We start from the raw sequence: 27,294 nt of genomic DNA, 5'->3' as shown, positions 1-27,294 counted from the left end.
TTCATGCAAAATCACCTTTTCAGTGGAACACAATTTTTGATTTTTAAAAAACAACAACAATATGATGCCTACCCAAGTATTACCTTGTCTCTCTGCACTTCCTGTTTGCCATGTAGTTGAAAGGTGAACTGGAAAGCAAAATAAAAGGTGCAAAACTGGCGCCATTGAAGTCAATAGCAAAACTGCCATTGATTTCAATGGGGCAGGATTTCACCCTTAAAATGTTTCCCCTGTAACAATTCCTTCCTGATAAAGACCTACGTGATTATTTCACTGTATCCTCTCCCACCCTGCTACTCCCTTCATAGAATATTTCATAGAATCTCAGGGTTAGGAGGGACCTCAGGAGGTCATCTAGTCCAACCCCCTGCTCAAAGTGGGACCAATCTGCAACTAAATCCCCGAATCCCTAAATGGCCCCCTCAAGGATTGAGCTCACAACCCTGGGTTTAGCAGGCCAATGCTCAAACCACTGAGCTATCCCTCCCCCTGGGAGGACCTTGGCAAGGTCTTTGGATTACATAAAATAAGGGGCCACACAAATTTGTAACCTGAGCTTTATTCTTAGCTCGTTATCCTGATAAAATGATTCATGTGGCTGTACCTTACAACTGCATGGAGCTCCTATGAATTCAATGGAACTCCATGCAGAGGTCACATAACGTTCTGCCTCCATGGATAATTTTACAGGATTACTGCATTAATCAGCATCCCACTTACTGCACAGCTCCAGTAGCCTGATGTGACACCACTATTTTAGGACGGTCTTCCAAAGATTACAGAGCCATCTGGCAAAGAGAAGGAAGTGAGGACATGATATTTTCAGTGTAAAAGCGAGAAGTTTTTTTTTTTTTTAAGTTATGAGCTTGCCTTTGTATACCATAGAGGGCAGCAGTTTTTTTTCGTATTGCTTCAAAGTACAGCTGTCAAGCGATTTAAAAAAGTAATCGCGATTAATCGCACTGTTAAACAATAATAGAATACCATTTATTTAAATATTTTGGATGTTTTCTACATTTTCAAATATATTAACTTAAATTACAACACAGAATACAAAGTGTACAATGCTCACTTTATATTTATTTTTGGTTACAAGTATTTGCACTGTAAAAAAACCCAAAAGAAATAGTATTTTTAATTAACTTAATATAAGTACTGTAGTGCAATCTCTATCATGAAAGTTGAACTTACAAATGTAGAATTATGTACAAAAACCCCTGCATTTAAAAATAAAACATTGTAAAATTTTAGAGCCTGCAAGTCCACTCAGTCCTACTTCTTGTTCAGCCAATCGCTCAGACAAACAAGTTTGTTTACATATGCAGGAGATAATCCTGCCCGCTTTTTGTTTTACAATGTCACCTGAAAGTGATAACAGGTGTTCTCATGGCACTGTTGTAGCTGGCGTCGCAAGATATTTACGTGCCAGATGCGCTGAAGATTCATATGTCCCTTTATGCTTCAACCACCATTCCAGGGGACATGATTTCAATTACAACACGGAATACAATATACATGAAAATGTAGAAAAACATCCAAAATATTTAATAAATTTCAATTGGTATTCTATTGGTATTTCAATTGGTGTGATTAAAACTGTGATTAATTGCTATTAATTTTTTAATTCTAATTAATTGTTTTAATTATGTGAGTTAACTACAATTAATCTACAGCCCTACTTCAAAGTTCAATTTAAATGCTTATAATCTCATAAAACCCAACTCAATTAACTGTTTTTTAAAAACAGGAATACATTCTTTACAATATTAGTTGAGGCTGGGGCTTTTAAAGGGGCCTAAAGGAGTTAGGTTGAAGAGGATGAAAAATGTTATCTATGTGACAAGTGCCTTTGATCTGAACAACCCCAAATTTTCAGGTAAGAATGTTGAAATTTTAATCTGATTTTTGTATTCTGACCCATCTGTAGATACAAGACTCCATCTTCTCTACTTAACCTCCTGGTGCCTTTTGCAGTAATTGTCTTGGTTTGGCAATATAGTGGGATACTGATGTAGATCAGAGAAAGTTATAGATAAACATAGATGAAGTTATATACCAAGCTATTTTAAAATTAATAGCTGATAAAGGATACATTTGCTAAATGGATAAATTTCCAGTGCACTAAAAGGGCCGATTTAATAGAATATTGACCAGATGTGAGAAGAAATTTCTTAAATGAATAGATTTACAGTGTACCATACCAAAGTGCATAGTTTAAAACAGCAAAGCTAATGGAATAGACCTGATAACCTCACTGCACCCAATTATAGTCTAACAGGTTTCTACTATTCTTGAATAGTAGTTTTCAATTAAAAAACTCATGCTTTCTATAAACGCCATACAGTAGATTTGTAAAATGAGTTATAATTGCCAAGAAAATGTGTTTAGCTAACTTCATGCATTGCACAATTAATAACAATATATTCATAGCAATTATCTGTTTCCAGTAAAAATTAATAGAGTGCTAATAGCCGCAGGTGGGTTAATTTTATTTGCACTAATCTGCCAGAGACTGAGGTATACAACATTTATTCTACAGGAGAATTATCCATTTTGCAGTCTCTCTGACCAATATAAACAAACCATTACCAAATGAAATTCTAATCAGGCTAACAGAGAGGTATAATCATTCAGCTATCCCAACATTTTCCCTAGTTAAACGCAAACATTTCATTTCTCAAGTCAACCCAAAAGAAATTACATTCACTGCTTCACAAATGTTGAGATGCCCATAAGAAAACAATAAACACTTTTGTGAACATCTGTGAAGAGCTACTTAGCACACCGCTACTAAAAAGAAAAGCATGTTCTGCACACTGGATTTTACTTTTCACTTTTATTTTTCCATTACCTATTTTTTCCCCTTTCAGGTGGCAATGCAGGTCTTTTAATGTTCCCTTTCTCCTTTAACTGTCTCCCCAAACCTCATCATGGTACCTCTTTCTGGCCATCCATTAAGTCACTGGTTTCCTTCAGTAAAGGATATAAGCAGTTACTGTGATTCAGGGCCTTTGAGGGTCCTGGTAGATAGATGAAGGATTGAAAGACTTTTGGAACCAGTTGGGGCTGCTCCATAAATCTAGAGTCAGTGTGATGCAATGGATTGGGCAGCGGGTGAGCAAGGAGTGTAGTCTGGAGATCTAGGTCTATACCTAGCTCTGCAATTGGTTTCCTGTGTGATCTTGGGCAAGTCAGACCTAAAGAAGAGCTCCAATAAAAGATATTTCCTCACGCATCTTGTCTCTCTTGGGCAAGTCACTAATATCCTTGTGCCTCTGTTCCCTATATATAAAATGGGGATAATACTTCGCTAACTCTGAACAAAACATGCTAAGTATTATTACTACCAGTCAGGGCCGGCTCCAGGTTTTTTGCCGCCTCAAGCGGCGCAAAAAAAAAAAAAAAAAAAAAAAAAAAAAAAGCCGCGATCGCGATCTGCGGCGGCAATTCGGCGGGAGGTCCTTCGCTCCGAGCGGGAGTGAGGGACCGTCCGCCGAATTGTCGCCGAATAGCTGGACGTGCCGCCCCTCTCCGGAGTGGCCGCCCCAAGCACCTGCTTGGAAAGCTGGTGCCTGGAACCGGCCCTGCTACCAGTAGAGGGAATCACTTGAGAGTGATACAAGACACTTTCTCCTCTTTTTTCAGTGTTTTGTGCTGCCCTATGGAAACAGAGTGAATGTGAATTTGGACATAATGTCAAGCGGCATTTAGAAGGCCTGGTTGGTTCTTGTTGTTATACTCATGAAACTGGAATTCACCAAAAAGTCCAAAATAAAGCCCAGATTTCAGACAAAGTCTGTGAGCTCCACACAGTTTATCACCATTCCAACCACACACTGTACCACCTTCTTGCCAGAGGATGCATCAAGGCAGGTGACTGAGTGCTTGCCGTAGTGGCCCCAGACTGATGACTTCACTCTCCCTGGACATCTCCCATAGTCCTTAATTTCAAACAGCATTTGAAAATACTCTTTTCCCAAGTGTTCTCTATTCATCACAAGTAGTGCTGGACCAAAAAAAAACCTTGCCTCGCTCAGTACACTGCTTACATAATTATTCACTTTTAAATCCTGCTCTTGAACAATTAGTCATATTCTAAACCTGCCCTTGAGTAATTATACATTCTAACTATGCCTACAACATGAAGTCACTAGAGACTCTGAGAAAGACGCAACATAGTCCTTTCAAATCCTCACCAAGCAGAGAAATAATATTTTTCATTTTTATACTATGCTCATTGTCTTTTCTGTTATCTTGTCATAGAACAAGGAAAAATGTTCAGAGTGTTGGAGTGTGTCAGCAATAAATGTCATTTGTGGTCATCAAATGCCTCAGTGTTTGCTTTGGTATTTAATTACAGGATTCACAAAAGGTATTTATTGCTTTTATCTGCTGCCAGTGTGAATGTTACCTATTAAATTTACTGTTGCCCAACACAGAGCACTGTTTGTTATATGTATGCCTGCAATATGTCTCATATGATTTATGCATGTTCTTAATATAATCTCATAAATTATCAATTTATGCCCCATTCCTGCATTGGGATCTAGTACCATGGACTGCCATTGCCAGTGAGACATCCCAATAAAGTACCAGGACTCCTCATGGATACACAGGTCTAGGGCTTTATTGTGGTTTGTCTGGTACAGTAACTTGAAATAACAGTTTTAATTGAACTTTGCAAAGTTTATAGCATATAGCATTATTTGGCAATAAAAATATATCTTCAGTATCTGAGAAGGATGACCTCAAATGACTACATGGTAAAATGTATTAATTATATTTCTGCAATGAGGGAAAATCTTGAGAATAAGACATCTTAACTCTTTAGTTAAAAAAAAGTTATAGGTTTAGTAATTTATTAGATTTCCTCCTGCAGCAGTTGCTTCAATCAAAGCAGGAGATGTGAGGACTTTAAAAGCTTTGGATTTTGGTGGTCCACGGCTTTATCTTGGGAAGGTCATTCTGTCAGCCTTCTTGAAATGATACAGTCTACACCTTCATTACCACTAGAAAATCTTAATTGTGAATACACTACAACAGATTTACTCCTTAGAGCTGTACTGTGACATTTCTTGACTACCTAGGTGCTGTGGTTTCTGCAAGAAGAGACTTTTTATATATTTACCTAGGTGCTGTGGTTTCTGCAAGAAGAGACTTTTTATATATTGATTGAGAACCATTTGAGGTCAACAGTAAGTCCAGGAAGACTCAGGATTTACAATTCCAATTGAACATGAACCTGCCAAGAAGCCTTAAGTAGGGCAGTCTGATGGATGAATGTTCATGCAAGACAACCAGACAGGTCCCTCTGAAATGCTGAACTGCCTGAGTTTCAGTCCCTGCAAATTATTACAGCAGCTTAATACTTTGAGAAAGTGTTTATATTTAAGAATAAAAATAGTTGATTTATAACCAGGATTCTTGTCCTGAGGGAGAAAAGTTCACAAGGTATGGTTTTATTGGGGATGACAGAGATTTGAACAGGAGATTTTGGCATGCTAATCACAGTTGGTTCTGGAGCCACCGACTTACATTTAGGCTCACCGCTCTCAAAAATCCCTAGAATCTCATACTCAACATGGATGTGACTCTGTGTGTGGAGGAGGGATGGCCTCAGGGGGTTGCTCACAGGGAGACTTCATGGAGGGTGCATGTGACAGACATGAGGGAGATCCATGAGATGCATATGTACTAACCTACTCTGCTGTCAAATTCACTAGCTCACATGGCCAACTGCTCCTTCAGATGGCCAGTGAATGCAGGGGGTTTACAAAAACCAGGATGGTGTGATCCTGTTTACTACTCACTGCTGGGGCACCTCCTTGTGGCTCATCTGGGGATTAGCTCTCAACTGGTTTGACACTCCCTTCTTTGGTTGCTTGCCCCATAGTGTGTGTGTGTGTGTGTGTGTGTGTCTCTTTCTCTCTCTCTCTGGACTCCAGTTACTAGTTTTTGCAGTGAAGACACAGTCTCTGATGAGACGGGCAACAAAGGGCCAATCAGCACAAGATGTTGTGGTGTGGTAGGTTTATGTGATCACCAAACATCTTTTACATAGGACACCAAAGAGCCATCTCCCATTTAGTCCCTACTGAGCTAGATTTAAACCTGCACCCTGTTGATGAAAGGTTCTGTATTCCATTACCAATCTCCTGGACTAACTCAAAAGTGCCCCTTAGTTCACTCACATTAATCTGAGACCTGTTAGTAAAACTGAGACACAACCATCCCATGTACCAATATACAACATGAATGATTACGTACAGCTAGGAAATATTATATTTACAAAGGCACAAACCATGCCGCACTTTTACAAACAACAGCTGATGACATAGCATGCTAAAGGCTCTTTGATCACCTGTGCACTCCAAAAACAAGACAGGTTTCAAGTAAAATGGAGTTGTTTCCATTTGCGGGTCTAACTACATCTTAATTTTTCTACAATACCCACCAGATATAAATAATTTAAGCCCTAAAGTATGTCATAAAGGCACAATATAAGTTTAGCTGCCTGACTGAATTATTCTATACAGACTTCTACCTCTGAAGTCTCTGAAAAAAGGTTACAGTTATAATGGTAAGATTCTTCTTCTTTAAGATATGAAGAACATTAGAGTCTCTTTCTAATGCATGCGTGTGTAATAGCCAGGGATGACAAGAAGTTTAATGAGGGAGAGTTTAAAAGAAAAAGCATGAGATCTTACCAATCTCTTTGAAAACACACAATAGAATTCTTCATAACGTATGCTGCTATTAAAAAAGCTTTAAAATTAATGAACAGTGATGGAATCTCCCCAGCATGGACTGTAGTGGCTGGATTTCACCACTGAAATAAAGTCTTTACCTATGGTTTACTGAAGCCTTAAGAATAGACTAAGGAACCAATGGGAAAGTAGTGGGGAGTTCCCAACAATTCGACTTCTAGCAATACTAACCTTTCTATAGTGTGAGAGGTGGGGAATAAGTCTCCAAATGTGCACACAAGCTAGGCTGTAAAACTTCTTAATACCTCTAGAATGTCCAATTTACTTTGATTAATCAAAATTTAAATTAAAAGAGCTATCCCTTCTTCATTACGATTAAAGACCACAGAGTAGCTCTCAAGCAGAAACATTAGGTTCCAAGAGCCTTACTCCAGTATACTGAGTTTCCAACTGAGTTCAGGGGAAAAGAATTCCACATCTCAAGTGATTAACAAACGGTATGAAAGTGGTACTTTCAGACATTACCAGGATGATAAAAGTTATTCAAACTAAAAAGGCTAAGGCTTATGAAGATAGAAAGTGAGGAGAAGCAATTTGTCACATATGAGAACAAACTGCATCCTTTGGGGATTGCTCGGTGCTGTCTCCAAAGAGGCACTCATCTGTAAAAGGAAGGGCTAAAAGATCCTATCCTTTTAAAAGTTTAAATAGTACATTACAACAGAGAGGCAACTGCGCTTGGTCTTCCAAAGAACCCCAGAACAATGTAACTGCTAAAAAATAAATATATTAATTTTCATCCTCCACTGAATCTTTTTGGGGACTGTCTGTTGTCAGAAATGAGACTGCCCTATTACACTAATCCACTAGGATAACTAGTTGTATATTCTCAATTCAGTGTGAGAGCAATTACATACCAAATCCTTATTGGGCTGGGATGATAATATAGCTTCAGTGATCAACATCCATTCATAAACTTGTTAAATATAGTCACTTATTATGATGACCTCTTAAAAAGTGTTGGCACCTTTATACATGTGAATTAAATTTTCAAACTATCCAGTGAATTGTCTTGCTGAGGCATTTTTGGGTAGTAAATACTTGGCGAGTCAACTACAGAGTGTAATAAGAAAATCCCACACAAGAAGAGTGTGCTTTTTTATGAGGATCCATTCCTCCTCTTGCCAGAGCATATGTCCTCATTGGCAGTTACCTGTATCTAAAAGATGGCCAATCCACATTGTGTCCTGAAGATCCACCAATACTTCATCTAGGGAATCCTGTTTTTCCTCACTTGAGCAGCCAACCCTCTTTCAGCTACATTTCAGTTTGGCATTAGGCATGAAGCATCCAAGTCTAATGCCAATAAGGCTCTGTGTATTGAACACTGGAGCTGTTAGAGGCTCCAGTATTCATTCTCCATAAACTTCTCTATTCCCAGCCTTGGGCAAGGGTATCAAGAGCCAGTCAAATGGGCCAGCAAGGACGAGGGTACCTGCTGGCAAGTCTGGCTGAATATAGAATTCCAGACGTCAGTGTTCAAATCTCTTTTAATAAGTCTTAGCATTGCAAGCTTTGTTACTTCAAACTGCAGCTACAGACATGCACAACACTTAAAGTTGCAGCAGGATCATGTCCACTTTTGAATATTTTACCATTTCAGCACTCAGGTCATCCAAATGAAATGAAAGGATGCACAGAATTATCATTGTTTTACTCTCCCTACATTATTTACAACCTTCAGGGCTGCAGCACTTCAGAATGGTATTAACAATATAAAAAGGCAAAGTTTCCCCTCAAGCCAGATTTATCGCATTTATCTTGAGAGTCTGCCGTGTAACACAACTGAAAAAGGTCAGAAAGCCTCCACAGACCCTCCCATCCACTGCTTTTTGATTTCTCAACATTGACACGCAAGGGATTTACACAGGAGAAACTCAAGAGAAGTAATTGGGAGAGGAATGTATAAATCCCTTGTGCCTCAGTTAAGAGCACACATCCATGTCTTAGAACTCTGTCAACTAATTTCCCCTCTCTTGCCTTGTTGAAGTCTTCAGAGGTTGCCCTCATTTCCTTCCACGTCTTATTCAACAGCTGGATGCAGATGCAGAAAAACTCCTCAAATGATCTGTCGTGCGTGAAGAACATGGGGTGGAAATCATTGCAGGTCTCACTGGCTAAAGACATAAGAGAAGGGGAAAATAAAATATTAACGGGCAGGACCCAAACTGGAAAAAAACACCCACATCTGGAAAATACAGTAATTCCCAGGAACTGTATTTCTAATCAGGATAGAAGTGTAAACACACCACATTGGAAAGCCAGCCCTGGTCTGCAACGTAAAAGTAAATGAAAGACAGTATAGAACCTCTTTGCAGGAGAGGGAAACTAGCTACTTCCCTGGACGGTCTCTCAGAGGTGACAACAAGTTGTTTGTGTGGAGCTTTACCGTGCAGGCTAGGATGAAGAAAGTCATAGACAAAACTCCAAGCCTAGTCATCAAAAGAAGAACCTGCCCCACTGTTAGCAATATGTACACCAAAGCTATGCTGACTAAGAAGTGGACACTGAACCCAAGCAGTAAGAGGATAGAAAACCAATGTCTGATCAAAGAACAAGCTCCGCTAGCAGTAGCCGATGAGTTCCCGTTTTCTATGGCGGTATGCCAAAGAGGTATCAGAGAAAGTGATTTTCTATGTGAAAGTGTAGAGATGATTAATGTTTCCATTTATTTTAGTTGTATAAACAGCTAAACGGAGCCCTGTTCCACACATTGACAAAGGTTTTTTTAAAGGAGAAACTGAATACAAATTTTCTCTGTGCAATTCTCTTCCACCCTAAAGTCAAGCATACGTTTAAAAACAAAAGAAAAAAAGAGAGATGAGAAGGCCTGTGAGACACAAAAAGGAAGAAGATAGTCTGCCCAAAGAAGTTGTTCTCTCCTGTGGGACTTACTGAGCTATGGCCAGATTTTCAGAATCTGAGGGCAAAACTGAAGGCAATGGCAGCTGCTGGGAGTTGAGCACTTTTGAAAAACTGTCCACTGGTGGACAAATTACCCCAAAGGACATTTTACCACATACGCTGCTGCAATTGATGCAATTTCCTTCACCATGCTGCTGGCCAGTATCACAAAGACTATCGGGTAGTCTGAGCCCATCTTTGATACATCCATCCTTCATCTCAATTAACCTCAGCTTTCCTCCACATCAACAGCCTCCTAATCTTCCTCATTAGCAACTCACAGACTCTTACAGCAGCAGCCTCACCTATCATCAGGAACAAATGAGTGGTGCTTAGATAAGCAGCCTATGTGACATATTACTAGAACAGTAACATCATGTACGCTTTGGGCAAACTGCTTCCCAACCTGTGCTCCCATACATGCCTCACTATCCTTAGGCTTGGTCTACACTTACCCCCCAAGTCGAAGTAAGGTACGCAAATTCAGCTACGTGAATAACATAGCTGAATTCGACATACCTTACTTCGAACTTACCGCGGTTCAGACGCGGTCCACACGCGGCAGGCAGGCTCCCCCGTCGACTCCGCGGTACTCCTCTCGTCTAGCTGGAGTACCGCAGTCGACGGCAAGCGCTTCCTGGTTCGATTTATCGCGTCCACACCAGACGCGATAAATCGAACCCGGAACTTCGATTGCCAGCCGTCGAACTACCGCGGTAGTGTAGACATACCCTTAGTAACCTCTTCCTCCCGATTAAATTTGCCAGACTAGACATGAAAACTCTTTGGGCGTATCCAGACAAAACTACCTGACTGAGAGATGCCCAATGATGAGGAACACATGCCTCTTCTCCTGGGCCTGGCTCCTCTCCTGATACAGCCCCTAGGGAGTGATGCCTCTTTTCAAAACCTGTCTTTCTATTCGGTATGTATAATTACCTTTTCCATGGCAGTTGCTGCTGCTATAGGAGCACATTGTGCATGAAATTACTTAGTGCCTCAAAGAAAAAGGGTATCTGATCTTTCCTGAGGTGCAACATTCCAATTATGGAGGCAAAGCTTAATCGCACACATGAGGTTTAATTGTAATGTCAGATTAAAATCTAATCAATTTCTTGACTATAGAGCTAGGGTCAGAGTTAATTTAGGAGTTCAGGTCTCATTCTAATCAAATGAAATCCATTCATTTCCAAGGCTGTGTAGTCAAGGGGGAATTGGTCAAGGCAGCAGCTCAATTTCTGAGTAAGGCCTCAATCCCTTAAAAAAATAAAATGCCAGCGGCCTGGTTTTCAGAGCACCTTCAGCTTCCCTTCATTTCAGTTGGAGTCATGAGTGCCCAGCATTTCCAATTATCAGGCCTTCAGCCTGTAATAATGGCAGTGGCACAACAGAACAGGTTCTCTTAAGTCATAAAATATTATAACGATGAGGAGAAATAAAATAATGTCAGGCAGAAGAATGCAGTCAGTGCCTTCAGACCATGAAACAAGGCAGTCACCAAGAGGTATGCTGGCCTCTCTCTAATCCTTCTCAGAGCCCAGGCTAATCACAGTTACTTCTTGTTTAAAAATAAATACATCAATACATCAAAATTACTGTGAAATTTATCCATTCGCAGAAACTTGATCATCAATTCCCAGGCATGCTCCTCATAATAAGAAGTACCAAGCTGTATTCTTATTTTGATTGAAAAAAAAATAAATTGGGGAATGCCAATGTTCTTCTAACTAGTCAACAGACTGCAACTTTCCTACATCTTTTCAACCTAGAGAAAGAGTAAAAATAACTCCTCTCAATCCAAATGGGGCAACTCAAATCAATCAGAAGACCAGCACTAATATGTCTTAAACCATGCTAATCCCAACTAACCAGACTCAAAATTCAGAACTGCATCGTGAAGAGGTACCTCAAAATTTCCATAGACATCCAGATGGTAGAAAAAATTCCATGCTGAACTTCGATGACACTTTTGTTTGTCTGGAAAACGAATGTAAAACTATCCGGTTTCATGGAAGAGCCTTGAATCAAATATTATTATTAATATTTGGTAGTGTCTAAAGGTTCCAACGAAAATCACAGCCCATTTTGCTAAATGCTGTATAAGCGCATAGTAAAAGAGAATCCATACTCCAAAGAGCTTTAGACCTTGTGGTGAAGACATTCAGCCACGGACATCTTATCTCTCTGAGGAGTGGGCAAATTTAGAGAGTGGTCAGTATTACTATGTAATATTTTGCACAGCTCTAAGTGGCAAGCTGAAACTGAGGTTCATTGTCAGACCAATTTGGGGAACATTGCATGGAGCCTACTTGTAATATTCCTGACCTTAGGCACAGCACTGTCAAACACATTTCTACTAGCAGGAACTAGCCAAATTTATTATTAAATAAAAACACACAAATATATGGCTACAACTCAGGGACATAAATCATCATGGTTACTTATCTTTGTTGAATGTTAATATTATCATCATGCCTATGTTTCTCTGAGACCTCCTTTGAAAGACAAATCAGAAGGAAAATCTGGTCTGTATAAATCAGGCTAAGAATTTGTTAATTCTCCTTTCCTAGCAAAATTCTTATACCTATTTCTCTGAGCTGGAGATTTGTGTGCCACCTAATGAGATTCAAGTAGACCTTCAAACTTCTAGTTCCTCTCTGAGTGTGACTTCAGGAAAGGAAGTGCAGTTAATGTACTGATCAGAAATGGCACCTGAGAAAACATAGCTAATTTCTGGAAGGCAATATTTTTATGTCTGCTTTTTCAGAGATTCACCCAAGTACATGTTGGCTGTCTATTTTAAAAGACATTTAGGCTCCCCAGATTACTCATATTTTAAATAGATTTGTTATGTTACCTTTTGTTGCCCCTCTCTGAGAAGAAAACAACAACAGGAAAAATGAAAAAAAAAAATCACTTGTCCCTCCTTCCCCTCCTCATTTCTGGAACCCTCTTCTCATCAGAGAAAGAAATAAAATCAGGGCAGGGTTTTTCCTGATGGCACTAAGAATAGGTTGATCTCTGAATGTTCACATCAGCGTGCTCTTGGAACGACAGTGTTTACAGTATGTTGTGATGAGTGTCTGACATGGAGAACACTACAGATTTAAATTTCAAAGTGGGTATAGATTGCAAGAAGTTCTGCATCCAAGACAGTTCCTGGAAAGGATGAGTGAGCCAGTCCAACTGGCTGGGGTGTCAGCTTTTCAAAACTCACAAGCATGAATCTAAGGCCACTAGTTGCGCAGAAGGTGATACATATATCAGTGCAATACCAGTAAGTTATATGGTTACCACTTAAACATATAGTTTTTTTTGGGGGGGGGGGGGGGGATTGACAACCTCTTCCTCTCTCTTCAAAAAATTCCCAGCACCCCTTCACCTTGAGAAAAAAAAACACCAGAAGTTTTTAATTATTATTGTTTTTAGCAATACTGGAAAAGTAATAGAAAGAGAAACAAAGAAAGAAGCAGGCACTGACAGAGCAGCAGGGCCTAATGATAGGGCACTGGATTCACACTCAGAAGACCTAGGTTCTATTCCTGGTGCTGCTGCTGGCCTGCTGATGGACTGTGGGCAACTCACCCCCCCACCCCCATGCTTCAGCTTCCCCATTGTAAAATAGGGATAATGATAGTCACCTCCTTTGTAAAGTACTTTTGAGATCTACAAATGAAAAACGCTATATAAAAGCTAGATATTAATATTACTACTACTACTACTACTATTACATGAAAATGAGCTTTAAAAATGAGAAACATATAGGCCATTATTTTCAAAATCAGCTCATGATTTTGGGTGCCCAATTTGGGACATCTTTAAGGGGCCTGTTTTTCAGAAGGCAGTTAGCACTTTCAAAAGGGGCCAGATTGTCTGAAAGTTCTTAGCAAGTATGAAAGCCCAAAACTGCTACTTACTTATGAAAATCTTGACCATATTGCACGTACTATGGACTAAATAAGTAAGAGAGTCCATCTTCTAGTGGAGCTATAAAAATCAACAAGATCAAAGAAAATGAATAATCATGAAGCATGCAGTATTCCTTTAGTGTAATAAGTAGTAGAGTGGGGGGAAGGGGAAAGGTCCATGAATATTTGTGAAAAATTAAAAACTATTTCACTTCAGTTGTGCTCATACACCTTCTGTGCTGATTTCTGTGAAAATTTCAGTGGTAGCTTTACCTCACACAAACACTTGCCATAAACTAATTTTAAATTTACACATTCAGCGCACAACATGACGATAGATATCTCAAAACCCCTCACAAAGTCCTTGCACAGAGACAATTAAACAAGCTAGACAAGGAGTTCACTTCACTCGTAACAGCTAGGACCACATTCACACCCCATTGCTATTGTAAATGTAGGGAGAGTGAAAATTAAATTCTGCATCCAAGCAAGAAATTGTGCACGTCTAATTTTACTAGGAATCTGTGACAGTCTGTACCCCTATGTTCACCTCTTTTACAGGACTATGATACATTTTGTACAAAGTATGCCTTGTGAGGTATCATTTGAAAACTCATAATTTGCTAATTATTATTGTCCTGGTAAAATATCTGTGGCAATATGACATGTACAGTTATAAGATTCCTCTGTATGGTATTACTAAGACATGTTCCAAGTCTGGGGGAGCAGCCATAGACCAGTTCCCCAGAGACAAAAGGCTAGCCGACGCCTCAGCGAGATGTCAACAAAATTGAATGGACTATCACCTGGTTTAGAGGCCATTCTTTGGCAGGAAAGAGTATGTGGAGAAAATCTAAATCTTGACAAAGAAACAGCTGGGGGATTCCATCCACACAGGCTTTCCATCTCCTGAGCCTCAGCTGGAGATGATTCTTGAAGAAGAGAAAGAGCTATAAGAAAGGGGAGCAGATGCCCCAAATTATCTCTCCCTTTCCCTCTACTCATGGTATCGACAACACTTGAAGAACAAAGAAGCAGCATTGGATTGGAGGAGGGATTTTGACTGAAAGAGATTCAACCAGTAAGCCTGCTGAAACATGTGGTGAGAGACACTTTGCTTTGAATTCACTCTAGCTTGTTAAGTAGGCATTAGTTGTGTTTTACTTTTATTTTCTTGTAACCAATTCTGACTTCTGTGCCTCATTACTTGTAATCACTTAAAATCTACCTTTTGTAGTTAACAAACTTGTTTTATTGTTTTTATCTAGACAGTTTGTTTGGATTGAAGTGTTTGGGAAGCTCCTTTTGGGACAGCAGGATTTGTGCATATCATTTTGTATTAATAAAATGACAGACTTTATATGAGCTTGTATTGTCCAAGAGAGAGCTGGGCAGTACAAAATGCACTTTTCTGGGGGAGAGTCTGGGACTGGGAATTTGCTGGTGTTGTTCTACAGTGTAATTCATGAGTGGCTGGTTATAGCATTCATACAATATAACTGGGTGGCTGTGTGAGAGCAGACCAGGAGTGGTAGCTCTCATAGCAAAGCAGTGTAAAAGGCACACCAGGTTGAAGAACTGAGGGGACACAGCTGTTCATCAGTCCAGATTGTACCCTCGGTAATGTCACAGTACCTTAGACAAAATATGTGAGAGCCACAAAATAAAAGGTTGAAAAATGTCATACTCCAATTTATCTGCAACCTCTCCCTGCACTGCTATCCCCCTGAAAGATTCAAAACCAGAGAGCTTCTTCAAGCTCTTCTGTTGATGTTAAGGATTATAAAGTCACTGTATCAGGAATGGAAAATAATACAATATGATTAATCACATGTATAAACTCAACTTGGATGGTAACATGCACAATCAGTCCACAAAATAAAATCTGAAGATTTTATTGAGTACATTTGGATAATGAATACATTTGATAAAACTGCTATATGATTGCAGATATTCCAAGAGCAGAGGGAGAGAAGCTAAATTAATCAAATAAATGATTCACTCAACCACATAAATAGGATCACTTGACATTAATGTTATCTCACTTAAAAGGGGAGAGAGAGATACCTTTTATAATAAGTCATTCTCTGCTCATTCCAAAGAACTCATCAGGTTTATCAGAAAAATACACTGAACTTTCCTCCAAGATGTAGAAATGATTGAAGAGCTGGAGCTGGATAATTTGTTTGAGAAAAGTCTCAACCATCAATCAATACTTAACTCTTATAATGTGTTTGTCATCCATAGATCTCAAAATGTTTATAGAGGAGATAAGTATCATTATCCCCATGTTACAGATTTGTACAGTGGTTAGAAAATGACTAGGACCTATAGAATCTAGTCCAACTGTGCTACTATGACATTGCCTCATGTTGGGCATGACATTTAACCTTTTTCAGGGCTTGTCTACATGGTGAGGTAATGTACTTTAGAGGGGTGTGACTTCTAAAGTGCACTAATGTGCTGCACATTAATTGGTCTGTGTAAACTACTTTAACATAGTGCTGTTTAAAACAGCATTATGTTAACACGCACTAGGGAACCCTTACTGCGCATTAGCATGCTCTACACGGACCAATTAATGTGCAACACATTAGTGTGCTTTAGAAATCACACTCCATATAGCACATTACAAATGTAGCCAGCTCCTTAGTGTCTTCTCTTAGTTTCCCGCTTAATAAAATGGAGATAATACTTTAACTGCACAAGGGTGTTGTGAGCTTAATTGAGGTTTGTCAAGTGCTGCAAGATCCACGGGTGAGAGTTGTAGTGTGGGCAACATATACAATATACACTCCGCATCGTTTTCTAAATAATATTTTCCAATAATAAAAGACAACATGAAGAGCAACTAAGTCTCATTAGTCCTCTCAAGAGAAGGGAGTATTGTAGTTTTTGCTTCTCCTTGAAGATGAGATATAGCAAAAATAACTACTGTCATGACCATTTTTACCCACAGTATTGAAAATTCTCTCAATACACAGAGAATGTAAGAAGAAGTGTGCCTAATACAGCAGAAATATTGCAATTTGTCAGGATATCTACAATGCTATTCCCTACAGTCTACAAGCAGTAATTTTGAAGTGAATCTTTTGCTACATTTCTACCAGATGATAGGAAAACAATGTAATTTAAGGCAAGGAAAGGTCATTGTGACAGGGCTACAAGAGCAATGCAATAATGAAGTAGTAATATTGCTGCCAATTGGGTAATTTTCTTTCCATTAAACAATACTGCTTAGAAGACTCAAGTACTATTAGAACAGAAGCTACTGAATTTTTTCTTAGAAATGTACCGCATAAGATAATAACACTTCAGCCTCAAAACACAGAGCAGAAAATATTATAGACAGATCAGCTGCTTTTGTTAAATCCAAGTCAAGAAATAATTTGCTGAGGTTTTTTTCTGTGTGGTACGAAGCAAAAAGGATCAGATTGCTCAAGGAACTAGCTTTCAACGCTGTAGACCCGGGGCCAAGTTCACAGCTGATGTAAGAAGATACCATTCCATTGGTGTCCACAGAAATGCACTGTTTTACATCAGCAATGAATTTGGCCCATTGTTTCAAATTCTCAGATGCAAAGTGTGACAATCAGGGTCCAGAAACCACCAGGGGAGAACAGAAGGTTTAACCCCCCCAAACTAGCAGTTAAACCAACTTATTGCTATTATGTCATTGTACTATAAAAATATATCAAGTATGGTCCTGTATGAAAGCTTGTAATGTTCTGAACTTGACGGTCATTATGAGAAATGTATATAGTCCGTGGTTATGAATTTATATATTCCAGCATGTAGAAAACTGCTCTCAGGAGGGCGGTGAGCAGTCAAGCAGGTGGCAGGAGTAGGGAGCACCTCCCAAGCCAGGTGTTTACACAAAACCAGGTTCACGTAACTATCCATTGTCCAGCCCAGGAAAAGACAATGATGGACCATTAGAGACAACTAGAAAGACATTGAGACAACTGAAATGGAAAAGAACATCTGGGCTGTCAAGCCAAGAGAGAATTTCCCCATTCTGAATAACCATGAGTCACCATGGACTAAGGGTAAAAACTAGAGGCTGGCCCATAGCAGCTTACTTAGGGTCACGGGGCTCAGGTTAAGGGTCTATTTAATTGCGGTATAGACAATCAGGCTCTCTCTGGAGCCAGGGCTCTAGGACTCTGCAAGGTGGGAGGGTCCCGGAGCTTAGGCTGCAGCCCGGAGCCTGAACAACTATACTACCTAAGAACAGCCATACTGAGTTAGACCAATGGTCCTTCTAGCCCAGTATCCTGTCTTATGACAGTTGCTAATGCCAGGTGCCTCAGAGGGAATGAACAGAACAGGCAATCATTGAGGGATCTATCCCATCATCCACTCCCAGCTTCTGGCAATCAGAGGCTAGGGAGAGCCAGAGCATAGGGTTGCATCCCTGACCATCTTGGCTAATAGCCATTGATAGATTTATCCTCCATGAACTTATCTAATTCTTTTTTTAACCTGTTATAGTTTTGGCATTCACAACATCCTCTGGCAATGGAGTTCCACAAGTAGATTGGGCATTGTGTGAAAAAGTACTTCCTTACGTTTGTTTTAAACCTGCTGCCTATTCATTTCATTGCATGACCCCTGGTTCTTATATTAAGTGAAGGGGTAAATAACACTTCCTTGTTCATTTTCTCCACATCATTCATGATTTTATAGATCTCTATCATACCCAGTCTTTCCAAATTGAAAAATCCCAGTCTTTTAAATCTTTCCTCATATGGAAGCTGTTTCATATCCTTAATCATTTTTTTGTCCTTCTTTGTACCTTTTCCAATTCTAATATATATTTTTTGAGATGGGGTGACCAGGACTGCATGCAGTATTCAAGGTGCGGGTGTACTGTGGCTTTATATAGTGGCACTATGGTATGTTCTGTCTTATTATCTATCCCTTTCCTAATGGTTTCTATCATTGTTCACATTTTTGATTGCTGTGCACATTGAACGGATGTTTTCAGAGAACTATCCACAATGACGCCAAGAGCTCTTTCTTGAGTGGTAAAAGCTAATTTAGACCCCATCATTTTATATGTATAGTTGGGATTATGTTTTCCAATGTGCATTATTTTGCAGTTATCAACAATGAATTTCATCTGCCATTTTGTTGCCCGGTCACCCAGTTTTCAGAGCCTCTCTTTATAACTCTTCAGTGTCTTTGTTGGACTCAACTATCTTGAGTACACTGCAATTAAACAGTCCCTTAGCCTGAGCCCTTGCAAGCCCAAGTTAGTTGGCACTGGCGTGCTGTGGGTGTCTAACTGCAGTGTAGACATACCCTAAGAGGGACAGGGGGAAGAAAAAGCCTTCTAAAAGCAGGCTTGTAACTGAGGGGTTTTTTATTCAGAACTCAGGGCCCAGTTTTGGGGCAAAAGGCTGTCCATGAATGCTGGATCCCTCTGATAGCTACGAGGTATGATGGGAAACTATTTTAAGGCAGTAGGTAACTAACTATAATTATTTTCTGTGCAACTTGTATACGTTTGCTTTCCCTGACAGTTTCATCTATGAATCTGTGTTTTTTCTATTAAAGAAGCTTTTTGTTTATTTTCATCCCAAGAAGGTCTGTGCGTGTAAGCCATGTGGAACGTGTAAGCTGGTATCTAGGGGGCTCGTTTCATGCCTTCGGGGAGTGACGATCCAGAGGAGAATGGCCTGGGTGTCTGATAATTAAGAATTTGGGGAGGACACATTTGGGGAGACTCGGGACTGGAAGGCAGTTGGTGTCACCCTGAAAAGAATAATGGGGCTGGTGAGAGACAGGGTGAGACCTTGTGCTTGTGGGCAGGCTCAGTGGTGTCAGGGATCTGAACAAAAGCTGCACTGCACAATGGCCCCCAGGGTTACAGGGCAGGCAGTGACAGAGCCTTTATTAGTCTGGGTGGACCCCAAAACAACACCAAAAAAAGTATGAATGTCATTTGATTCTAGTCTCCATTTCTCATCAAAAAGGCACTGCACCCCTGGCTATCACTATAAGTGACTGCCCAAAAGAGGCTTCGAACCAAAATAGCTAGGAGATTAGTACACCGATCTGCGTGCAGAAGCTTGTGCTGCCTTGCACTATGGTTGGCTTAAGACAGTGCTAGTGGTGACTCATTTCTACTAGCAATAAAGTTACCTACACTCTTATTTTGGAAATGGTTAAACAGAAGACGCTCCATGGGATAAACTGAGCCTTCTCTCCAATACTATACATAATATTTGCACCACAAACTGTACCAAAATTACTCAGAAAAACCTGGGGTACAATGGGTGTCCAACTACTAGTTTGCATTGGCTGAAAAAAGTGTGTAACTGTACTAGAATGGGTCTAAAATAACTAGCATGGCGCAAAATGGTAAACTCACACTCCTTCCCAAACATTTCACACAGACATTTCTTTGAACCAATGGGATTTCTGATTAGAGGAGTTACAGAGAAAATGAAGGTGCAGAATATACCCCTCCAGCATGTAGCCCTTCTGCAGCCATAAACATCACCTTCATTTTGTCTGGGTTAGGATTCAATTTCATCCAGGCAATGGAAAACAAAGATGCTGTGCACCCTCATTTTGTCATACGTGAGACACTGAGCTGCATGATAGCCCAAATCACCTCACTAACTCTCCCAAGCAGCTTAATATGCACCTTGAGGACGGGTGGTGGCAGACTAGAACCCTGCCCCCGAAGGATTTAAGGCAGATGAGTGATTGTTCAAAATCTCCCTTTCTGATAGCTTAGGAAAAAAACATCACAAGAGTAAGCCCATCTACCCCACCAAAATGAAGGTGACAGGACCAGCAAAGGTCAAAATCAAGTCAACATAACCTTGTGATCAACAGTATCAAGACTGCTGATAGACTTTAAACAATTAGCACTGACATCTGTCATATCTCTGTTACTAGGAGATCAAAGGATGAAATCCCTGCAGTCTCCCTGCTTTCCCAGGCCCAAAACAGAACTGAAAGAAATCAAGGAAACCAGAAGAGTCCACAAGATTAAGCTTGCTTGGTAAGAAGAACTCACTTTACAGAGATCAGTAAATGTTTAGAACTAGCTGAACCAATCATATTTGCAATGGAATTGAAGACTTAAAGTTCTAGTTCAAAATTACAGGCAGCAAAAAGAAATCCTAAGAGCAAAGACATTAAGATCACTGAGAATACTAGAAATTCACATGTGATCAGAAAAATCAAACTGATGACACACAGAACCAATGTCATGTTGATAAGGGCTTCCCCTTAACTTCAAAAGAAACATTTATAGTTTTGTTCGTGATGAAATAAGAGGCACTGGAAATGAATAATGCCGTATGTGCCTCTGTATTGTGTCACGACACATCATAGAGATCAACCAGGAAAGTACTCAGTTCCCCTCTCCACCCCCACAGTACTCCTGGAATGAAAAACACTTATAAATAACAAATGCAGTTTTAAAATCCAATGTGGGAAACCAAGTTTTGTTTTCAGGGACGAGGGAGTATTTCATTCAGATTAGTCACACTCTTCTATGAAATGGAGAGACTTTTAAGAGTCTGGAAATAAGAATGACAAGTAAGGACTTTGAGTTGCTTTGTCCTGTCAAGATGAAAGTCTGTCGTGAAGAACATTCAAACCTCCAAATATTTCCTGTCCTAACATCATTTACAGTACCCCTGAATAAAAACATGGAATGACCACAACCAATTAGTGGAAGAAACCACCTGAGGAGTTCGATTTGCTTTTTCCCTTTTGCAAAAAGTTACTTGCTTGGAGCAAAGTGTTCGTGTGACACTAAGTCCCCTGGGCCAGTTCCTCAGCTGGTGTAAATTGGTGTGGCTTAGCTGAAGTCAATAAAGTAAGCAGATTTACACCTGCTGAGAATATGGCCCCATGTCTTTATACTGAAATTTTTGTTTGCAATTACTCTGGCTGTGAAGAGCTCTGTGTAAGCTCGAAAGCTTGTCTCTCTCACCAACAAAAGTTGGTTCAATAAAAGATATTACCTCACTCACCTTGGGTCTCTAATATCCTAGGACTGACATGGCTACAATACTGAATACAATGATGAAAAATGATTGTCAGACATACTCTCTGCCATGGGCTGCGAGTATAATAGGCCGGGGAGGCTAAGTCTCCCTGAAGCAGCCACCACCGCCCCGCCACCGGACGCCTGGGCTGTGGTGGCCCCACCTGCACCCCGCCTCTTACCCTCCCTACTCCGCCCCTTTCCCAAGGCCCCCCATCACCTGCTGCTGCGTGGTGAGTTCCTCCTCTCCTCTACTCCACCCCACACCTCCGCGAGACCTCCACCTCCCGTGTCCCTCCTCTCCTCCCCCCCTACCCCACCTGCTACTCACTGTGTTCCTCCTCACCCCCCAACCCCTGCAGAGTGGAGACAGAGTGTGGGCAGAAGAGACGGGACAGGGAGCTAGCCTGCCCCAGGGGAAGCTTCACCGGCCACTCTCTGCAGAAATGCTGATATTGGAGATGGGGGAAGGGTGTGACTATTAATGTACAAGGTAACTTGACAAGTTTTGTACACTTAAGCAGAAGGAGATTAAAAGTTAGGATGGCCAACATTTCAGGAAAGAGTTTGGCTGGATGAGTTCTGGTGGTGACTTTGTCACTAGACTACTTTGTAACAGATTTTAGAGGGAGACTGAAGGACTGATCACAACAAGGTCTATGCCCAAATTAGGGTTAAAGTATAAATACAGATTAAGGTGGGGATTGGGTTGTATTTATTTTGATATCATCTGTGTGTAGGGTGACCAAATGTCCCGATTTTATAGGGACAGTCCCGATTTTGAGGGCTTTTTCTTATATAGGCTCCTATTACCCCTCCCCCCCCTCCCCGATTTTTTACACTTGCTATCTGGTCACCCTACCTGTGTGCCTGCAAATCAGGAACATCCCTTGTTTTCGAGGCATGTCCCAATGTCACTGTCAGTTTTACAAATTACAGTTTTCTTTCTACAGTTTGCATGAACCTCATTATTGTGTCTTTTGTTCTTTCCATAACATACGTAATATGAAGGAATTGCCGTGGGATCCACCTAGCTGTGTTTAACAAGCACATACAACATGAAAGGCCTAGCTAATACAGAAACACTGCTACTCTTGGCAGGATTCTAGTGGCTAATAGAGGGCTCACAAATTATTTAAGGGGATACTATTCAGTTCCCACAAACTGCACTCACGGACTGGCCACCTGCAATTGCTGCTTGCCATAATAGGGGGCAGAATTGAGCATGCATACACCAAGGAAATCACCTTATCAGGTTTATCACATGTTGATACCCTACCCCCTTTCTAGCAACCCCCCCTCTTTCCACATCCTTTAAGGGAACAAACCATCTACCAGCTGTAGAGACAAATCCATTGGATGACTGTGAAAGTGAGGGAAGCAAGTGGGTGTTATGAGCTTTCATAAAGAGTTGCACAAAGGAAGCCATTTTCAGTAAACCACCACCACCTTTACTGGTCCTACAAAATCCATAAACAATGCTACCTATTTTTAAGTGCTATCTACTAGTACATTTTCTATTTACTATTTACACATATACAGACACAGAGCACTCTTGTAAGACTGGGGGTGGCTGGATTGCATGACCAAGAACATACTCCTTTTTCTTCCCCCCCCCTCCTCTGTAAAGCTTCTTGAGGGACACCAAAGCTGTCCCCTATGTGCCCCCAATACCACTTCATCCCAGGATAAGAGTGCTGATTTTTCACTTTGAAAATCTGATCGCTCTAGATAGCACCAGCCTGCTTCTTCCCCTTCTGAAGGCACTCTTATTGAAAAGTGTATCCAGTTATGTGTAATTATCCATTTTCTTTATGATTACATTATTTAGATTCCACCACAGGTCACAGACCATGACTCTCCAAAGTCCTTCTGTAAGATACTTCACCATGAAGATATTCTGATTACCATTTCAAATCATGTTTTGACCCCTGAGAGAGGGACAGTAATGAATTCTGCCACAAATAGGCTGGCCACCTGTAAGTGAACCCTAAAGGAAACTGTGGATATCAACCAGCAACACAAGAATTGTTCTCGTAAATGCTGCACAGAATTAGGTGGGAATTCTGCAGAGATTTTTAAGTCCAGTTAACAATATCTTCCACCCTCTACCTAAAGTCCCAGCTAAAATGAACACAATGAAAAAAGACAGTGTAAAACAGAAAAGGTCATTGCATAAAATAACCAGTGAAAACAACAAACTGATAACAAAAAAGTCATTTTACAAGCGAGCAACTGCAGGAGAATCACAAGCAGGAAAAACAAATGAGCAGATGGAGAAGGTACCAAACAAGCCATCAAGCCAGGAAGGAGAAGCACACAAGGTGCATCCTTTCCCTAATACAGTAGTTCTCAAACTTTTGTATTGGTGACCCCTTTCACACAGGAAGCCTGAGTGCGAAACCCCTTATAAATTAAAACCACTTTTTTATACATTTAACACCATTATAAATGCTGGAGGCAAAGTGGGGTTTGGGGTGGAGACTGACAGCTCGCGACCCCCGCGTGTAATACCCTCGCGACCCCCGGAGGGGTCCCGACCCCGTTTGAGAACCCCTGCCCTAAAGTTATTCAGTCACCTCTCTAAAAACAGTTACAGTGAATTAGATACAAACTCTCTTACTATATGGAACCTACAGCCATAAATCCTTCATATTTCTATGGTATTGGTGTTGGCACACATCACACAAAATACATGTCCCTCGATTAAGCCCTGTGATAGGCCAGCAGGGGTAAGGCCCCCAGTCTGGGGATATTAACAACGTGTCTGCTTAGAGTCAGATAGAGAAGCCCCACAAGTGTATGGGAACATGGCCAGCACATCTTGGAGATGATTCAGTATAAACCTAAAGTAGCTCCCACCAGAAAGGCTCCTAGGGTAGTTTAAAGCTGCCCAAGCACAGGTGCCCTCATTGGGTTGAATCATCCCCCAGACATTGTCAAAATATCAACAGGATAATAGAATGCAAAGTAGAGAAAAGAAAATGAATATTACTATAGTAATGTAAGCGTTCTAATGTTTAGTTTCGGGAAATCTCCCACCAGTCTCATCCTAAAGCATATGTGGATTCTCAATGTCTAAAGTAAAATATGGTTCTGAGCTGTGCTCAAACAAGAGTGAAAGAAAATCTGCTTCCACTCACTACACCATATCGCTTTGAAAATGTGCGTAGTGCCATTGCCAGATAATAGACCGGGGTAGGCAACCTATGGCATACGTGCCGAAGGCAGCACGCGAGCTGATTTTCAGTGGCACTCACACTGCCCGGGTCCTGGCCACCGGTCCGGGGGGCTCTGCATTTTAATTTAATTTTAAATGAAGCTTCTTAAACATTTTAAAAACCTTATTTACTTTACATACAACAATAGTTTAGTCATATATTATAGACTTATAGAAAGAGACCTTCTAAAAACGTTAAAATGTATTACTGGCACGCGGAACCTTAAATTAGAGTGAATAAATGAAGACTCGGCACACCACTTCTGAAAGGTTGCCGACCCCTGTAATAGACACTCTGCTCAAGAAAAGTAAATTTATCACCATCTTCATTTTTCTTTCCCTCCTTCTCATCCTTCACCACAATAAGTGTTATCTTGAAAATGCCTTTTTTCTAAATGGATTTCCCCCCCCGGTATACTCTTTTTAAGGAAAACCTCTTATGACTGGTTAGATGTTGGAATGATATGGGCAGATCCTTTGCAAGATTCCCCATTCGGCTGTCATTGCACTAAAAAGTCTACCCTGGAGTATGTTCCAGGGCCACTGTGAGGCTAAATTATGAGATTATGACCATAGTGAACTAGTGATTAGAATGGAAGGTCAAACCTTACATTTTCTTGTGAACCCTGTCAGACTTAGAACCCATGTCTCCCGGACATAAAAAGCCCTAATCTAGAGTTCACCACTGCATCTCAGTTATAATTTGCTCAGTAGACTCTGGAAAATTACAATGGCCTAAACTGAATTTTGCCACAAATGGTCTTAATCTGTAGATCGCATTTTTAGTTAAAAGCCAGGCTGGCAGAACAAAATACACACTGCTAAAGCAGACACTTGATCATATACCTGATTAAAAATTTCTACTCACAAAGCAGGAAAATGGTGATGGGATAGAGATCAAACCTCCTGCAAAATATTTAAATTAAAGCCTCTGCATACAGTTAGCATGTTTGGACTGTCATCATCCTTGAGATCATCATCATCATATTAACTACTTATGTAGCACTTTACATCTTCAAAGGGTTTTGCAAACAACAACATTAGAAGAGCATTAACTCTTCAGATGTCAATCCTAATCTCCTGAAAGAGTTGTAGAAAATCAAGCTAATTAGGCAACAGGTTTAACTGCCACAGAAGCTTTTTAACTGCAGATTTCCACAAGGCATATTTAGTTCAAAAACCCCTTTACCAGTGTCTTTTACTTCATTCATTAGAGCAAACTCAGCATCTTGCTGCCTGTGGATGGTATGGGATAGGTAAAGCTACTGTAGTCAAAGTTGATACTATAGAAATGTTTAATTAGGCTGCAATAGTTCTCTACTTCATTGTATTCACCTTCTTCATAGGTTACAACATTAAAGCAACATTTCAGTCATCTTACTGCAACAATTTAAACAAAAATTATATTTTAATCTGAGAAATACATACCTATTGCTTCAGAAGCATTTTAGTGAGCAAGAATTTCTAAATGAGTCCTGCTTCCTATACTGGTGAATATTAACATATGTAATTCATTACAATTGCAGAATCATTTTGGTTGTAAGGAAGCTGAGAGAACCATCTAGTTCCACTGTTCACAGAGTCTCTGGAGCACAGGTCCCTCTCCTAGTGGTCTGAAAGCATTAAACATCTTGGAGAACAAGCCAGTGAATGTTTGGGAAGTTGGGAGAGGAGAGTGAAAAGAGAATTCCAGAGAATGAAAGAACTGGAGAACCAGAGATCTGGTTCATGTTTTGCAACGCAGCAGGATCAATTTAATTATTCTAAAGTCATTCCTAACATACAGGTGACTAGTCTATCCTACAATAACTACAGTTATGGCAATTCTACAGTACCCCGTCAGCTTGTTCCATTGCTTAACTAGTCTCAAAGTTTTCTTCTGACATCTGACTTATACTTTCTCTATTGCACCTTAAGCCCATTATTTGTTTTGTCTTTGTTGTCTAGAAGAACTAACTGTTCCCAGTCATTGTTATATCATTCCTTTATGGGTCTGTAGACAGTTATGTCTGTACTGGGACCAGTACTATTCAACATATTCATAAATGATCTGGAAAAAGGGGTAAACAGTGAGGTGGCAAAATTTGCAGTGATACAAAACTACTCAAGATAGTTAAGTCCAAAACAGACTGCAAAAAGCTACAAAGGGATCTCACAAAACTGGGTGGCTGGGCAACAAAATGGCAGATGAAACACAGTGTTGATAAATGCAAAGTAATGCACATTGGAAAACATAATCCCAACTATACATATAAAGTGATGGGGTGTTTTGGACTTAACTATCTTGAGTAGTTTTGCATCATCTGCAAATTTTGCCACCTCACTGTGGGAAGCTCATGGGGTGAACCACTTGGTTGCCACCCCTTACCACCCTCAAACAAATGGCCTGGTGGAGAAGTTTAATGGAACTTTGGGGGCCATGATACATAAATTCGTAAATGAGCACTCCAATGATTGGGACCTAGTGTTGCAGCAGTT

The 27,294-nt window shown here is 40.3% G+C and overlaps 1 protein-coding gene across 1 annotated transcript in view; it reads right to left on the bottom strand.

Annotated features, from left to right (window-relative positions):
- Window positions 1-27,294, bottom strand: part of ELMO1 (engulfment and cell motility 1) — a 476,091-nt gene that overhangs the window by 131,095 nt on the left and 317,702 nt on the right. Inside the window, exon 17 of the mRNA XM_065398227.1 lies at window positions 8,748-8,884. Coding sequence (XP_065254299.1) covers window positions 8,748-8,884 — 137 coding nt within the window. The remainder of the gene's footprint in view (window positions 1-8,747; window positions 8,885-27,294) is intronic.

This window comes from Emys orbicularis, chromosome 2 (genome assembly GCF_028017835.1).
Source record: "Emys orbicularis isolate rEmyOrb1 chromosome 2, rEmyOrb1.hap1, whole genome shotgun sequence".
In the NCBI taxonomy this organism is placed as follows: domain Eukaryota; kingdom Metazoa; phylum Chordata; order Testudines; family Emydidae; genus Emys; species Emys orbicularis.
The sequence above is the reverse complement of the archived record's forward strand: the minus strand, read 5'-3'. Positions and strand labels throughout refer to the sequence as shown.